At 34.5% G+C, this 18853-nt stretch overlaps 1 protein-coding gene across 1 annotated transcript in view; it reads right to left on the reverse strand.

Moving 5' to 3' along the window:
• KNDC1 (kinase non-catalytic C-lobe domain containing 1) overlaps positions 1–18853 on the reverse strand; it is a 55768-nt gene that overhangs the window by 20529 nt on the left and 16386 nt on the right. The window contains exons 4-9 of the mRNA XM_065746709.1: positions 15172–15318; positions 13504–13621; positions 12087–13102; positions 4533–4647; positions 1424–1495; positions 1259–1320 (exon numbers count right to left, since the gene is read on the reverse strand). Of these exons, the coding sequence (XP_065602781.1) occupies positions 1259–1320; positions 1424–1495; positions 4533–4647; positions 12087–13102; positions 13504–13621; positions 15172–15318 (1530 nt within the window). The remainder of the gene's footprint in view (positions 1–1258; positions 1321–1423; positions 1496–4532; positions 4648–12086; positions 13103–13503; positions 13622–15171; positions 15319–18853) is intronic.

Below are 18853 nucleotides of genomic sequence, written 5' to 3' on the forward strand. Positions count from 1 at the left end.
AACCAAATGATTTCCTTTCCCTTAGGTCCAGAATTCCAAGAAGATTATGTGATCATAATTTTAATGCTTATTAATTTATTTATCTAATTAAGCACACACTTCAAAAAAGTTCCTTTTACTGATGTAGGACAGTTACTGTGGCTGGCATTGCACAGTCTGGATTTCCATACCATAATTCTAACTAAATTTTTAATAAGAACCAAGATATACAGACATAGGGAAAAAGACAAAATAGGAATCCAGCTTATTCTATACATAAAGTTGTAGATAAAAGAGAAAAAAAGATTATATTTTTCTAAAGAATAAAGAATAAGGTATAAAGACTTCAGTATTATTAATTCCTACCAGTGAAGCTCCTATATTGTATTTTAGGGTTAGTTTAAGCTTTTGAAGCTATTAAAATGCAGGTTGGATCAAACCACTTTAAGAAAAAGAAACGTTAAAGGAGAAGATAAACATTTCCTAGCTAAAGATAATTTTACAGAAAGTCAAAATCTAGCTTTAGTAGGTTTTTAATAGTTTTTTCTTTTTTCCTGAATCAAGACTATTATTTATAATTTTAAAGAACACCTACAGCAGAAGGCATATATTAGTTAAACATCTTTCCTCTTACATAATACAATGGTAGGCTAATTTTTTTCCCTAACTCTTAAAATTTATCTCATTTGGATGCAATTGCAAAGGAGACAAACGTTCATCTGCTGTTTATTAACATTTTTATCATCTTTTTCTGAGAATAACTTAGGGTTTATAACCATACAAAAAAAAGCCCTAGGAAAAATGTATTGGTAGGAGACATTGACATTAATAATCATGTTCCCAAAATAAAAACATCCTCACAGCAGTATTTTCCAATATTACAAAGGAGATTCATTTGGGTTTTTTCTTAGACAGTCTAAAATATTGATCTTAGCATGACCTCCAGAACATAAAAACGTGATTTCCATGTCTGTCTTACTATTGACAAACTGAAAAATAAGTAAGCCTGATGGAAAATTATTGAAGAACAGATTTTGGTAGTTACTATTCAGGAAGGCAAAATGCTTTTTTTATTTTTATTTATTTATTTTTTTTTTTAGAGGCAATTAAGTTTATGGGAGACCATTATATAACAAACCACATGTTATAAACAAACCAAATGTTAGAAACACTGAGAGACTTATCACAGTATTAGAAAAGTTTTGTTTCCTTCTTTAAGGGGTAGAGGGATACAACTATCCTTTGATAAACCAAATACTTGTATAACCTACCACATTACCTTCTCAGTATCTACATCCTCTTCTTCAATTTCAGGAGCTAAATAAATTATATCACAAGATTCTAAATGAGAAAAAGAAACCAGAAACAAAAGGTAAGATATTTGCTTAATTCTCCTTTTTCCCCCAAATGAAATAAAAATGGAGCACTCCATATATTGCTTTACCTTCAGCTTTTGGAGCAGTAAAGAGAACTCTTCCATGGCAGTCAAGCAGTACAGTGTCCAAACATAAGATCACTGTAAAAGAAGAGACAAAAGTAGAAGGCATAGTAAGTGTCTGTTCATGTAAGCATTTAACACCAAACAAACAAATAAAATAATTTTTAAAATAATTTGCTGTCACCAGTTACCCTAAGTAGTGGCAAATGAAACTTAACATTAATGTTGAAACAGAAATCAATACTCAATTGATAGAAAATGCATAACTGCCTAGAGCAATTCCAGCAGAACTAAAACAAGAAAGCAAAACAAAATCACAAAACAAAACAAAAGAGAAGAACAACAGCTAGATGTACTACAGTCTTCTCACAAAGTACCAATAACTTCTTATCTAGTAAGCCTTTAAACTATCCTCTCCTCCTTCCTCCAGCTCCTCTCCCCGCAACAGAAAGCAACAAGAAAGTCCTGAAGCTACAAAGTTGGGATTAAACATAAAAAATACTCAACCAGGATTTCGCCTTTGATACACATAACTGGCAATATCACCACCACTGCAGGCAATCATGTGGCTTAAACATGAAAATAGTCATTACAAGGAGGCAGTTGAGATATATGTAAATTAAACAGATGCAGAACTCCTCTAGGTGGTATAGGATATTGAATCCTGTTTTGTACTAATAGCCATAATCATACACACTGTCCTGGAGAAGAAATGTGATGTGGACAACCATTTGCATGACAAAGCCCTGAAACTCTCCATAGTTAGGTAAGAAATAACTGCATTCTAAAATTGCCTTAAATCGTCTGGGGTCTTTGGGAACTTTTTTTTCTCTTTTTTGGAACATGAGATCATATTAAAAAAATAAAATGATTGAAAACTTGTGTTAGGACTGAGTCTATCCATTTCATATCATCAAAGCACACTGTAATTTAACATTCTGCAATATAATAAGCCATTTAGACAGCAATGTAATCCCACCTTCATAGGCTACCCTCAAGTAAGCTCTCATTTTACTAGATAAGAGTCTTGTCCCAGAGTACTAGAGCAGAGTATTCTTACATTATATTAAATAAGAGGTGAAATTATTAATTTATTATTAAATAATACATGAAAGAATTGTAAGATTAAAAATACTGATTTGTTATTGAATAATAAACTGAAGAGGTCTAAGAGAGAAAAAAAAAGCATCAACTTGCTTTTGTAGTTATCTATACAATGAACATTTAAAGCCATTAAAAAGTTTGTTATGCTTAATGTAAATAAAAGCTTGCATTCTACTTTCTACAAACTGGACTCAAAATGCAAAGCTGAACTAGAATCTTTAACAGCTATTTCTGCAGCACCCTTGAGAATTCTTTTTGCTCACTGCCATTACTTCTCAACAGGTAAAGCCTCTGGCTCTGAATTTGCAACTGTTCATACAAACCACATCTCAGCCAAGTTCAGAACAAAGCAAGAATTCTCACCTGGGTCCTCTAAAGTGCCTGTAAGCACCATGTAAGCAATATCCTCCAGTAAGAGAAGAGGCAATAAACAAAGTCTCAGTGGAGACTCCTTTTGTAGTAGGACTGAGTTAAAAAATACGCATACAGACTAGCTTTAGAGTATGTTTTCTTACTCAGGTAATTCCTGTTTAGGATAATAGAAACAAAATGCACTCTATGGATTTACTGAAAAAGGCTGTTTAAGTAATAATAATACTAAACAATAATAAATCCAGCTTATCCCACTGCTTACTATCTTGACATATCAGTTACCAATCTTGCTCTACCACTGTTATGACTAGGATTTTTTAAACACACAGTTTATACAGTATCAGATTAATTACTCTAAGAATAGGCAGAAATTTGTCTGGAAAAAGTATTCTAAATCTGAAGACAATATTGAAAACATCAAGGTAGTTCTATTCATCAAACATGGAATTTTAAGCAAGATGCCTTCAATTTAGAAGTTTTCATCATTATGTTCACTTCTACTGGGTATGTAAGATTCAGACCATAATTTAGTTTTTGCTATTTTAAAGACTTATGAATTCTCAGTGCATATAGGTATTGTAACAGAGGCTGCCTACACATATCAAACAAAACTCTAAGCCATTATGTACAGTTATTTGAAGCTTTCACAAGCATTAGGAACATATCATATGAGGCTGAAATAATCTTTCTGCCCTGAGGTATATCAAATACCTATTTTTAATGGTAACACTGCTTAAAGTGTTCAGAAATCTCTTTTTGTGGACATATTCCATTGTAGCATTTTTAGATAGTGAAAGATAAAATGGCTGAAACTGAAAACCAAAAAGATACACTAAGTTTTCTGTAACTTACTATCCATTTTTTTAATATTCACTTACAAACTTCAAACCCATTCCTTTCCAAACAGACAAAAGCAGGCTTTTTAAATAAAGGGAAAGGAAAGGTAGAGTGTAGTGATGGGAACCTCTGTATTTTTTTTATCAGAACTATTAGAGATTTATTAATGGGATAAGCTAAACCAACATTCAGAACGGCAATGGAAATCGAGGATGATCTTCTTCCATGTTATATGCAGCACACTGCAATTCTGCCAAAGGACAGTTCCCTATTCCTCTCTCAGAACTTGACTTCTGATAGTTCTGTAAATAGAAGCATGGAATGAAGTAATGTCATCATGAGATCCTGGACACTCTAAAGCGACCAATCAATCTTGTATCACAGGAACAACGTCACACCAAAACAGGCAAGAGAGAGTTTAACATGTAGAAGAAGCTCTTCCTCCATAACCTTCATGACAGAAGTCCCAAGCAGTTTTCTCATAAGACATGGTATAGTTTCTCTATACACAACATTTCTAAACACAAGACTTGTTTAATTGGTTGAAGTAATAAAGATCTTTTCCCTACAAAAGCCATCAAAACACAGAATAAATAAAATATAAAACATTGTACAATGTTATATATGAAAGAGAAATCCAATTGGAGTAAGAATTCAAAGTCATAGTTTAAAAGGGTGAATTTAGAAGTATTGGCTGTTACTTTTTCAATACACAAAATGAAACAGTCATAAGATATGACACATCAACATTACATCACCACAGTGAAAATAAACAACTAAGTACATAGTTTAAAATTATTACCTGGATAATCTATGCAAGTGTGCAAAGTCCTTAAGCACTCATGACATAAGGCCCAGAGTTCATGCTCTTTCAGAGGTTTACCATACCAGGACAACAGGAGTTTTAGAGAGATCCACTGAAATAAAGAGGATGCAGAGTTATCAAAAATCATTGAAAAATGAAAATGTTTTCTGATGTAATGCAAAAGAAAATCTTAACATAGAGTGTATACACATAAAAAGCATAAAGAAAATGTATTGCATGAAACAGGAGAAAACTGATCATAATTCTTACTGAAAATCATTACACAGTTGGCTGCTATATAATGAATCAGAAGCTTCTTAATTGCATATGAAAAATTTAATTCAAGTGGGATTTCAGCAATATAAGTGCTTCAGGAAGAGTGGGCTGTTTGGAAGCTCTTTCTTTTATCATGCTAAGTAAAGATTCTTTTAGAATGTCAAAGATGCCACAATTACAGGGACATGATGTAGACTTAAAAACAAAAATCTGAATGGCTGCCACCACCAAAATCTACATACATTCAAATCCTGATTTACCCTAACACTTGCATTACAAGCCTTACCTTATATATTTCATCAATATTTCTTTTCTTCTGTGAAAGATGTTAACAATATTGACAGAAGTAACAGGTTTATTTGAAGTCAAAGCAGAGTAATTGATTTATAATCACTGGATGTTCTATTTGCAATCACTACTTTTTTTTCCTCTTTCTCCAATTTAGCTTTTGATATCTGAAAAATACTTTAATGTGACAAAGATACTGCTCCACATCAACTAACTGTTCCTCAGAGAATCCATATTTAACATTCTGTGATTTTCTTCTTTTCATGTTTTTTTTATAACAGAAGAAACTGACATGACAGTACTACACAGATATCTTCCAGATCATACTGTGCTAATAGGAGAGATTACCAACCTTATTTTACAACAGCTAATCATAACAATCCCTATTTATCTATCAAAGGAACATTAAAAAAAACAACTCACCATAGGCTGAAGCCTCTGGATTAGAGCAGAACCACACACTATTTTAAAATAACATGGCATATTTTCTGTTGCATGTGCAAGCTCTAAGATAATTATCTGTGTCTAAATATCAACTTCAGGCCATATTGGAGGAAAAAAAACCAACTACTGACATAAATTCAATATTAACTCTGGAAAATTAGTAAATAACCGGAACACATGGATTAGAAACAAAAACTAAGTTCTCAGAATAGCTTTGCTATTGTTTAATGAACATCTTTATATCTCAATCAGTGTCAAAATCTGTCTCACGCACAACTGCAGTACATTCTTTTTGACACAGTCTCTGCACTATCATTTGCTGTGATTAATTTTTCATGGCCCTCGATACGAAACGCCCTTCATGAAGCACTATTCAGGCTTATCATAAAGCATGTAATGAATAGACTACCACACCACCTTTAAGCAAACAACAAACAACTTCCCTACAACCTACAGAGAATAGAAAAATAACTACATTAATTTCTGTAACTGAAACTTTGTTGCTAATCCAATACTAACCAGAAGATAGTTCACATGAAACGTAACACCTTGGCCTTGTACTGTTTAAATATTCCTTAAAGTTGAACCAGATAAGTTATTAACATTTCTTAAGATGTGCCATCAAACACAATTTTTTTTTTAAACTAATAATATTCTATTTTCTGCCTACCTTTAACAGACAAAAAATGAATTTGATGCTTTTATTATCCTATTCCCCACTCTGGCATGTTACAAAAAATTATTAACTCCGGAACAAACAGATTTGAAACCAGGTAATCCGGTTAAGTCTTATGCTCAAGTTTTGTTATTAACATCACCTCTGAGTTAAACATTATTTCACAAATACGTTGCTTTATTATAACTAGAAATAAGAGTAATAAAGAGACATCAATAATGCGGCAGGGAGGAAGAGGTCAGAAACTAAAAAGAATGAATTAATCTAAAGAACATTTGAAACAGATCTTCATGCTGTTGACTAATCATCATTCCTGAGCAGTGCTGAGTTACCCCTCCATAGCATACTGGTTCTCAAGTGCCTCAGGAATGCATTTGCTTGCAGACATTTTACAATTAAAAAAAAGAAGCTGAAGCTTCAAATTCATTCCAGAGAGTCGACACAAGTAAAGGGAAATAAAGAGAAATACCACAGATTGAATAGAACACTTTGGAATATGGGAATATTTTTGTAATAAGTATATGGCACTGTCACATTTCCCTGTAAGAGAATCCCTCCTCTTGAAGGTTACATCCTTAGAGGCTCTAAAAGATTCAGCAGAGAGCTGGGCTTCCTGCATTCTGTATACAAATCACCTCTAATTTCAGGAGGAGGTGAAGAATAGCTAGCAAGGGGAAGAAGAATCTCTCACTAAAGTAGAGATTGAAGTTAGCTGTACAGCAGGAAACTGAAAAGTATTTCTCATCAGCTTTGGGATATTCAAGCCCTCTAGAGGAAGAAAGAAATGACAGGAAGATCTTTAAGTACAGGAAGAAAGTAGTAATAAACTCTAAGACCAGCAGCAGAAATTTATGATTATGATAAGAAAGAGGAAAGCGTCAACGACAGATAACAAAATGGGATGAAAAGGTACCAAAAACTGAAATTCTGCTTCAGAAGAAAAAATGATGCAGGAAAAGGAAATCTTAGCAGAAGTGAGAATCAGTACCATTCACAAAACAGTCAAATTAACCTGATATACAGAAAAAAAAAAGATGATGTAATCTGATTACAGATTGATGAACGCGACTTAAATGTACACTCTCATTGTTCATCTCCAACACGCATCATAAAGAAAGATTAAACTTCAAGTATTAATACTTCTGGCTTTCCTCCTGTACATAGGGACAGTAAGAACTGACTGCATTAAGACTGTCTCTTACTGTAGTTCACATCCTTCTCACATCACTGAGTACCATCAATTTATACCTAGAAAAAGAGACTTAAGAATGTTGTACTTCTAATGCCCCCAGTTATTCCAAATGCTTACCAACCCAAACTGGAAAGAGAAGAGCCCCAGAGACCTGCTGGGGACTTGCCCTAACATTTTTTGGAGGTTATCCAATATAGTCACAGTACACGTAGATACACAATGAAGTGTATATTATCATTTGTGATGAAGAATACGTGGATCGGTAAAATTGTTTTCCTAATGAAAAATAATACTAATCTCAACCTAAGCTATTTAAGCATCAAGGTAGGTGTCATGCACAGTGCATATTCAAGTTCTGTTGAACATGTTTAAGCTTTGCTAAATATCTAAGTGGAAATTTTCCTTATATAGACATAAGCCTCAGGGGTTTTTATTTGATTGTTTTTAGAGTTGCTGATTGTTGCTATTGTTCTTGCCTACAACTTGCAAACAAACAAACAACAAACTTCAACTAACCAAGAAAAATTCTGAAATGCTGGAAAACATGGTTCAAATCCTCAGTCAAACAGCTCATAGCATGCTTCGTTCCTCAATCACTTAATAAGATATTTCAGCAAAACTCCATCAAAACAACCTTTTAGCATCAGTAATATCTCAAGTCAGTTAAGGATTCACTATTTTAATACTGATTAAAACTTTTATTCTAGGTCACTGCTGTTAATATTGCACCAAAGAGCAAACATGACAAATCAGTGCCACTACTGAAATTTTTCAAGTTTTAAAATGTAACCTTCCTATATCAAGAATTATATACGTAATTTCAAAGCAATAAAATGTTTTTCCACAGCACAAAAATCTTTGGCAGTAAGTAAAAACCATATGACTGATTACTGCCTACAACTACATATTAATGAAATAGCATATGCCAAAAAGTCAGTATTTTAGATGTCTCTTATTGAGAAAATGATGCTCTTCATTGGTGTTGTAAATATCATGTAGTATGTCTATTATTTTATTAATTGTTGTTACCAGAACTGTCCAAACAAACTCCTAGTAGTAACAACACCAATATACTATATTTTGTGAACATAATGTTAGTGTATTTAAACAGCCAAATCAAGTAAAGTTCCATTATTCTTCATTTAATAAATACTATCTGGGTATAGACATTTTATTTCCTTCAAGCGGTATTTCTCCAGTGTTCAAGTGTCATTCTCTACCTTTCACTTCTCTCATGCTTGACTGGGCACAAATGACCAACAGAAAACAAATGTGTACACGCCAAGTTCCTATTAATCCTGCCCATATGAAGTCCACAGCACTTGAATTACACAGAAACATTTAGAAGTGTTAGAAATGATATACACCTGATTGGAATTAAATTGGTTAGAGAAATAAGAGATCCCCACTCAAACTTGAAGTGAAAAATATTTATTTATGGCATGCAAGACTATAAAAACCTCTGAGAAAACCCTCACAAGATACATTGCAGAAGCCAGACAAAAGCAAGCATTTTTTAGTAATGCCTACTAGCAGTAAAGCACACAACATTAAGAAGCAGTTTAGGGATATTAGAAAAATATTGTCCACTGGAGAAGTATTACTGACAGGTAAGAAAAGAAGCTGTTCTCCAGAGTAGACAAGGTTGATCTTCAGCCAGATGGAACAAATATTGCACTCTCTCTAAAGAGCAAGAAATATCTAAAGACATTCTAGAGGTACTCTTCTAAAAGCCATAAGTATGCTTATCTGTTATAAGAAACTACTAAAAGAGCAGCACTGTAAATCTTCTGAAGCATTATCCATTTATCCCAGAAGATAAAATTACATTACTGGGGCTTCATAATTTTTGTGTCTTAGCAGCAAATGAAAAAACCCTCACAGTCCAGTTTTTTGTTTTTTTTTTTTTTTGTATTCTGTAAAATTCTGTCAATGAGAAATGAAAGGAAACTTGAAAGTGTACAGAGAAATCAGGTGCAGCTCCTTCATATAACAGATAGCACAGCATGATTTTTTTTGTCAGGAAGAAAGACAGAGGCAAGCATTTTAGAAGCCTGAGGAAAAAAATCTGTCTTCGAAGAGACAAAAAAATGCTGAAAACATTTAAACCAAATAAAGCAAAATAACCCAAAGCCTTATGTGAGACAACTTAGAATTCTCCTTAGATTTCAATAGCTACTGAAAATGAATGACCCTTCTCCAGTAAGACCTTCAGAAAACAAACAGATTACCATGCAGGATGCTCAGCTTTTCAGGGTAAGGACAGCTATTTTAGGTTCATTTTGTTTGCAAGAAGAGCTTTTAGATGTATCAAAAAGTCTTTTTGATACATCTAAAAGCTCTTTTTGTTCCTCCAGCAGTTCAAGAAAAACCCCTTTGATTACTTAAGACCAACATACAAATTTAAGAAACTCTAAAGTGTGGTAGAATAAGAACATCTGGTGGAGTTTATGGCCAAAGAAAAAAGAAAAAGATACTGAGTATAGAAAATCTGTTAGCCCAGAGAAAACAGCCATTCTACTGTCTTCATTTCAGATCACATGCACTAATACAGTACTTATTTGGGTAGCTGGATTACCTTTCCAAATTCACTGCGATTGCCCTGCAAGTTCACTGGGAGCAAGATAACCTCACTTCTACTAAGAGTCTATTTATTTGAAAGAAATAAGTTCTGTTCAGATTAAAAGAACATTCACTGATGATGAAATATTTGAAGAAAAAGAAAATTTCATAAGAAGAGCCGACTAATCTGAAAACATATTTTGGTTTGATTTGCTGAGGGCTAATCTCAACTCCTGCTGCAGGAAAAGAACATAGGACATCTGTTAGAGCTTCTAGGTTGTGGAAGAAGTTTAGGAAAGTATAATTCTGAGGAAGATTATTTTCTTGGAAGTATCTTTATGTACCCTAACAGACTTAAGCTATTGTATCGATGAAATAAGACGTATATATTGTCCTTAGTGGATCAACATATCTGATCTCCTCTAAACATTCTTGTCAATGCAAGCAATTTATTCTCTTAACAGATGGCACCTAATTCATCATAACTCTACTTAAGAGATGCAAGGAAAACAACTGAAGCATAGTACCTTTATTCCCTGGACAAAACTAAACTGACTGGAAGTGCTCTGCTCTTTGTTAAATATACAGCTACATCTGCAAAATAAAGCCTGTGTATAGTCAGAGGAACAAATGACACAGCAAATCTAGAAGCACTTAGAATGATTACAGATCTGATTAATCAGACTTGTATAGCTCAGACAAGGAAAGAAAAAAAGGGAAGGGGGGATAGGCCTGTAACAAATGAATCTTTTCCTAGAGTCTGAAGGAAACCCTTTAGGATTTAAAAGTAAATAAAGGAGCCAATGTACAAAGAAACAAGTAACTCCCTCAAAGAGCAAAACCTTCCTATTTGTTTCTTATTTGTATTTACTATCTTCCTACACTGAGAATGTAGTAAGAGCAAATTACTGAAGGAATAAGACAGAGGAAAGAAGAAAAAAAAGGCAGAACAAAGTCAGTAATCTGTTTTTTTAAGGTTATGATGCACTAAAGGCTGTTTTGCCCAGTTGATATTCAAAGCTACTACTCCAGTTGAAATGTCCAGGCAAGGTGAAAAAAAGAATCAATACAAATTGAAAATAACTCCAAATACATGGATGGCCAGAAGTCTGGCTATTAGAGATGGAGAACAAAATTGAGACGTCAGTTGAAAACAGGAAAGAACTATTTTAATCAAAGTATAATTTCTGGAAATTAGGTCTGTAAAATTTGTGCTGCTCATTTTCTCTAAGTTAAAGCAAAGCTGGAAAAGCATCAGCCATCCTGCACTCTCAGTAAGCAAATCTCCAATCACAAGGGCTACCTATATCTCTGAATATTGCACAAGAGAAAATCAAGTCAGAGACCAAACTTGTCCACCCTGAGAATCTACAATTTCAAGAGATAAGTGACCATGCTACACTGTCTATCAACAAATTGTAGCAGACTAATATCAGCTCTCCCTCATCTTATTTGGCTACGTATATAGAGATGAAATGCTTGAGATGACATACCTCTCACACTGTGTATGTTTTAATTCTATCATGAAATACATACTACACACAAAAGCTATCATTTAAGAGTACAGAATACAATATATGTACAACTTTCAAAAGCCTAAATGCACATGTGTATTAAAAAAAGTGGAGTCTTTTTCCCTCTTGAAGCAGACAGTATATTGCCATTGATATCAGTGAGGTCAGGTTTACAGCCAGAAACTGCAATTTCCATAAGCACACAGGAGGCCAACTGCAAGGTAGAGAACTTTATGGATTGACAGTAACATAAAAGGATTAAAAATTTACATATGCTTTGGTAATGTTTTCTAACATATGCAATTAGCTATTAATTGTGCTACTCTGACACACTAGCAAGTGTTCTCCAGTACCATTTGTAAAAAAATCAAAATGAAAGTTGATTTTGTAATTTCACTGTAGCCCTTCTAAAGAGAAAAAAGCATCACCACATTTCCATTGGTAACTCTTACAGTGTGCAGACTAGCAAAATTTGAATTTTCAGGATGCTAAAGAGGGAAGGGAGAGAGGGATGGAAAGCAAACACATAGTATTTAAGTCATTTCCTCTCCACATAAGTGACCACAGCAACTATACAATGAAGACTTTATTTTTACTACCTGCTCATTACTTTTGATTTCTGACCCTCTGCCTCCACAAAGATTATCTTCATTATTGTTTGCGCTCAATGCACCGCTGCTTAATTCTGGAGACCTAATTAGGTTTGATCCATATCTGCTCCCACTGGGTTTTGTTGTTAACACTGAAGTCATCTTGTTAAAGTGTGATAAGGAATTCTCATTTGACCCTTGAAAAGTTTCAGTACAGTCTTCCAATGCCACGTAATTGTCTAGCATTTTTGCTCCAGTAATTGACTGATTTGGACTTTTTAGCATACCAGCTGTATTGGACACTTCAGAGGTAGCATCAGAACAGTCTTCTTTATGATCAGATGAAAGAAAACCTATCTTTTTACCATTAATAAGTGACATGTGTTCTTCTAGATTCATGCCAGACACTTGTGTACGCACACAAGAAGCTTCTAAATGAAGATCAGTAACCTGGTGATGCTTTGGTTCTGTTTTTGATGGACTACTAATAGTAAGTGCATTAAGATTTCCCTTTGAAAAACCAGCCTCATTATTATTGTCTATAAGTAGTGACTCATGCACAAGCAAGTGATTTTTCCTAGCTAGTGGTCCACTGTTGGTTACGGATGTAAAAAAGTGATTTGTTTCTGTAGGTTCAAGTGGTAGCTTTGGAAAAGTTTTAATTTTTCTCAAAGAACCCTTCTTAAAAATGCCATCTCTCTCCACGTCACTAACACATGATTTTATATCCAAAGCAACACTAGCAAAACCATCAGTATATACTGCATGTTTGTCCTCTTTGCTTTTTTTATCTTCAGTTGCAAGTAGAAAATGTTGAGTTTTCTCATTATCCAGATCAATTTGCATCTCCTTTAAGCCATTTTCTCTGCCAGTCTCCACAGGAACTACAGAAGAGTCCTTATGACAAGTAGCTGTCACATCTTCTGCTGCAGGCGAATCACCTATGTTGTATATCTCATTTGAGTATAATTTAGATCCCAAACTTTTCTGAAAAACTCTTCCTTTCCACATGTTATCACAGGCATCTAAATGTAAAAACATATGCTTATATTAAATGTGTATTTAAATCTTGTAATCTTTCCTAATAAATCTTTATACTACTTAACTGTGGTAGCTAAAAAATTATCGTCAGTTACAAACAATATGTTAAAAGAAAATGTAATAATTTCAGGACATGTCACTCATAGGATAAGTCATACAGAACACTCTATACAGAGAGCCAAAATAGGGTAAAATGTGTTTTGGATAAATTTAATCACTATATTCATTAAGACTTTTGTCCCCTGCTCCCCACCTCCAATTCATAAATATTTATGAATTTGCTATCCAGAAAGAAACTCAGAATAGGAAAGAATATACATTATTTTAGAACTCTTTTGATATGCTACAATTTGAAATGCTAGCCTGAAGTATATTTTCAGCTTACCTTGAGAAGCACCAAATGATTCAATTGAAAGAACCCTTCTTCCAACAGCAGACAGGCTTCGACAAATACTACTTGATGAAGCAATCTTCAGTTTTTCCTCACATAATGACAAAATACTCTAGAGAAAATTAGTGTTAAATACTTATTTAATAATGAATAGATACGTGAATTTTGAGTAAAGTGAATCATGTTAACTTGCACAGTACATCTGAAATTATAAGATGTTACACTGGAGAGGACTTTCTTGCACCGTTCATTATATTCTACATTTCTATTATGTAGTTGAATTCATTTATCATTTCCACCATGGGCTATCATGAGATTATTTAATACAGTTCAAGTTCTAGCCTACAGTTAGAACACACTGAACAACTGATAAAAATTAATCATCTCAAATGTCATACTGCATGAATAATGTACTGCAAACGTAAAAAGCTAGCATGGATTATTTTTTAAGTATCTAGTCATTCACTTGAATCAAGCAGTATGAGTGCCCTCAGAATAGCTCCCACTACTCCTTTCTGCTCAACAAAGAGTTCAGTGGAAAAAGAAGGGAAGAATATAGATAATTACAAAACAACCTTTATATACTACTCTAGGCCAGTCTTGGTCAACTCAATTTTTTGGATAGCGTTGAGAAGTCAGCAATAGTTTTCAGGATTATAGACCAATTGCTACACAATCCCTTTCCTGACATGATTTAAAGTACGTTAATAGAAATACAGGAGTTAATCAAGCAGGCTTCATATTATAGAATCATAGAATAGCTTGGGTTGAAATGGACCTCAAAGACAAATTATTTCAACCTCTCTGTCTTGAGTAGGGTTGCCAACCACTAGACCAGGCTGCCCAAAGCCACATCTAACCTGACCTTGAATGCCGCCTGGGATGAGGCATCCACAACCTCTCTGAGCAACCTGTTCCAGTGCATTATCACCCTGAGTGGAAAAAACTCCTCCTAACATCTAACCTAAATCTCCCCTGTCTTAGTTTAAAAACCATTCCCCCTTGTCCTATCACTATCAACCCAAGTAAGCAGTCATCCTCCCTGCTGTTCATGAACTTCCTTCAAGTATTGGAGGACCACAGTGACATCTCCCTGAAGCCTTCTCTTCTCCAAGATAAACAAGCCCAGTTCCCTCAACCTGCATTCACAGATTATCAGTAAGCCTCCTTCCAGGGCAGTTCTCAACCACAGAGTGAGTATTACTTGCTTTATGGAAACAAATCTATTCATTCCTATGTCACAACATTCTTTCCACAAACTATTGATCGGGGTACTAAGCAATTTTAAATATACATTATCAGATCAGAAGGAAAAGATAATTTTCAAGCAGGAGAACTAAAGCCAAGGAAAGTCACACATATAACTGTTATACTCCATAAACTAAAAATTAAACGGGAAGAAAAAGTTAATGAGGACGCTTAGGTCCACAAGTGTTACACCCAGTTTTTAGAAAATGAAATCACCCCCAGTCATTTACAGCAGATATCAAAATTGTATTTTCACTAGGTTAGGGAGAAAGAAGTAATTCTGCTGGGTTTGTGAAAAATTCAGCTCTGAGGTAAAGACCAAGCATATTACATACGAATAGCATTTCTATTAATAACCACTTATGCATACGTATTTTTATAATTTTTTAAATGGAAAATTGAGACTTGCTTTACCTCAATATCTGGTCTATTTTCAGGATTCTCTTCTTGCATTTGTTCCAAGAGAGCATGTAGATCTTGCCCAAATTCTGACTCTGTCTCAGGTTCTAATATATACTCAATAGCTGCTTTCAACGTTGCACCCAAAGAATAGATGTGCGCCTGTATGAAGTTTCAGAAGAGACATTGAATATGTTACCAATTCTCTTGCCAAAAGAGCTCTGGATATAAAAGATATATCTTACATTGATTGCATTTTTAAACTTTCCAGGTAACAGTTCACTGGAAAGATAGTTTAATTTAGACAGAACAGGAAGAAGTAAACAGGGCTTTAGTCCTGCTTTGTGGAACATGCTCATTACAGACAAAAAGAAATAACCCTGCAGTCCCACTAGAACATTATTTTTTCTCACTAGTAACCAGTATTAGAACTGTTCATTAGTTACTTTTAAATATAAAACCCAGCTGCAAGTGCCTGTATGTAGTATTTAAAGTTGGAAACATGCTGGAAGATTGAAGTGACATTTTTGTGAACAGTAAAAATGTTTGACAAATAAAACTTACTATCAAGGTAAAAGAAAATGAGCAGAAACAGTATAGCATAATACAATTTCCTTGTCTCAGAAGATACTTAGGGATTCTAAGAATTACTCCATATTTGCATACACTTCTTCTGTTGGCCCACAGCTTTGCAATTAGCTCAAACAAAAAGAGCCGAGCAAGTGATGATGGTACATTGATGGTACATTACACTGATGGTACATTAAGGCAACATATCACTATTTATTAATTATGCACCAAAAATAACACCGCCTAGTTTTTCTGCTCTATCAATGAACCTTGTACTTTTATTTATTTGGCATAGTGTTGTATTTTATAGAAGGGTTAAGGTGTATGGATTCAGCAGCAGGAAATAAAAAGAAATCTACTTATTCATTTGTAGGGGAAATGAAAAAGAACAAAAAGAACCAAAAGAACATAGTAACAGCCTCCAGGAACAGACAATGTTGTCATGCTTGGCACGCCTTTAACAACCAACTTTAACATCACAAGGCTATACCTGTAGCCCTGAAGTAAGAATTAAGAATTGTCAGCTCACTTGAAATGTTTCTTCTTGGCATCTAACAAGCAGATTACTTCTGGAAACCTGGGGGTACTATAACATGGATAGAATAGATTCTTGTTCTTGAGTCCTCCTTTTTTTGTTCTGTTGTGGAATTTTTAACATACATATAGACAACTTGCAATGCAGTTTTATAATTTAGACATTACTTGTACATTCAAGTCTCCAGAAAATGTTTATGATTCCTCATTTACAGAAGGTAGTGTTTATTTTAAATAGATAGTGACTCAGATTATGTAAGATTACCTAGACTTCTCTTGGTAAGGAACATAATCACATTACATAAAAACTCAAATATCAGCTCCAAAAGCAGGACAGAAATGAGGAAAACTATTCTGAGAGAACAAGAAAATCCACCTTTTGAAAAGTTTTCTTCATCCACATGATGATGATCATAGATGTGACAGGACACAAAAAGAAGGGAAGTGTGATATATTACCTCATCTCACCTTTTCCAACTAACCTCTGTTCACAGTGGGGAACATGCATACCCTAGTCTACAGGATCTCCAAACACATTTGTCTAGAAATTTTTAACTCTTTACCAGGCAAAGAAAGAAAGGTGAGGACTGATAGATTTGTAACATTCCAACATATTTTGCTTCTACAAGTTTCAAAAAGAGATGCTACATATTTTGAGGAACCTCTTATATGGGAAAATGAAGGACCTATTTTACCCTTATTTACTTAGCAACAAACACACAACACAACTTTTTAAACACCCTGCTTTCTACTCCATCTTATTTTATCCATATATTTAGTAAATTCATTTTCATAGGTACATTTTTACATGGTGTTTCTCCCCTCTCCCCCAGTCTAGATCTCCCTTCCACTTCCCCTCCTCAGGGAGCTATAGAGAGCAAGGAGGTCATCTCTTCAACTAGACAACCCACATGTCCTTATGCTCTCTTCACTGGACATGCCTTCCAGCCATTTTACCATCATTGTTGTCCTCCTCCTAATGCATTCACATACCCAAACTTGAATTTTTGTATTGTGGATCCCAGAACTCCACACAGTACTCAAGGTGAGGCTGCACTAACACTAAATTCAGCAGGAGAACCACCTCTTTTGATTGGCTGGCTATGCATTATTTAATGGACCTCAAAATTCAGTTTGTCCTCTTGACTGTCAGAGCACAACATGATAGGTCATGTTGAGTCTTCTGCCAACCATCACCTCCACATCCCTCTCTACTGAGTTGCTTTCCAGTCACTTATCTCCTAGACTTTACCTCGTGTCCAGAAGTTCAGACATTAGACTTGAAAGGCTATAAAAAGCATAAAGAGAAATAGATTTGTTGCTTCAACATATGGCATTATTCAAATCATCACAGTATGCCACTTTGCATTTGCTTTTATTAAGGTATCCTTGAGTTAAAGAACAGTTCTTTCAACTTAGCCTTAAGCCTGCTACCTAAAGTGGAACAATGAGAAAATGAGTTTATGGTCATCCACTAGGTGGAGTGTTCCCAAGTTCATGCTTCAAATATGCTGCTTCTTCTTACCACACTATTTTAATAAGTTCTTTTCACCTTCTGGGAGGAATGCAATAAATAAATTCACAAGTATAAAATATTTGATGCTCACTAAGACCAGCTACTCTCAGTGAAAGCAACCTCACAGTATGAACTAAGTTTCCCCATGCCAGTGAAGATTTAACCTCAGTTTTCTGTGTGGGTGGAGAGTGGGGGAGAAGCAAGGAAGGTGTTAACTAACAACTAAGAAAAGGTTTTAAACCCTGCAAAGGTGAACGGTGTATGAATTATAGGAATTGCTACATCAGAAGCTGATAACTAGCACGCATTTCAAGAAAGATCCAAAGGAAAAAGGCACACTAAAATAAATAAACAAAACCAAACAACTTTCTGCACAGTTTCTAAAGCAGCTTTCAAATTAAAGATTATATGCAACTTGTAACAAAAAAAGACCCAGGCCATAATGACAAGACTGCATTACATTATCAGCTCGGGAAAAAAAAAAAAAACAAAAAAAAAACATGAGGAAAGAGAAGTTACAGTACAACCAGATCTGGAGATCTGGCTTTCTAAGGAGTACCTCTACCCTTAATCCAAAGTAGCAAGGATCACTGTATGCATTACTGGGAAGGCCACTGTGGAAATAATGTATGCTTTAAAAAGCAAAATGGTAACACAAAGAAAAGATGTCCTAAGAAAAGTCACAGGTAGGATATGAGGTTTTGAATATATCCTTTTCAGGAAGGGAGCTCTATGAGAAAAATTTGAAGGCAACAATCATACAAATGGCTTCAATGATGCATTCTAATAATAATATTTTCCAGGACAAAGGCATAGCAAGATTCAAAAGTAATAAAACAAGAATTCAAAAGGTGAAGATACACTTTTTTAAAAATCTTCAGGCTGAGAGTACAGTTTCTGACAGCGATAAAATTTTATACTGTGAGTGATGCATGTTCAAAAATGCTTCTGTCAGTTTCAATCCAAAGTCATTTGATTTGCTGCATACCATTTTATGACCAGTTAACATTACAAGAAGTGATATCAGAGAATAATGATCTACTCTGGTTTAAAAATCTGCAAATCTAAAGACTGGGA

This window comes from Cyrtonyx montezumae, unplaced genomic scaffold (assembly GCF_038088225.1).
Source record: "Cyrtonyx montezumae isolate F1298 unplaced genomic scaffold, pur_monq_1.0 scaffold_4, whole genome shotgun sequence".
In the NCBI taxonomy this organism is placed as follows: Eukaryota; Metazoa; Chordata; class Aves; order Galliformes; family Odontophoridae; genus Cyrtonyx; species Cyrtonyx montezumae.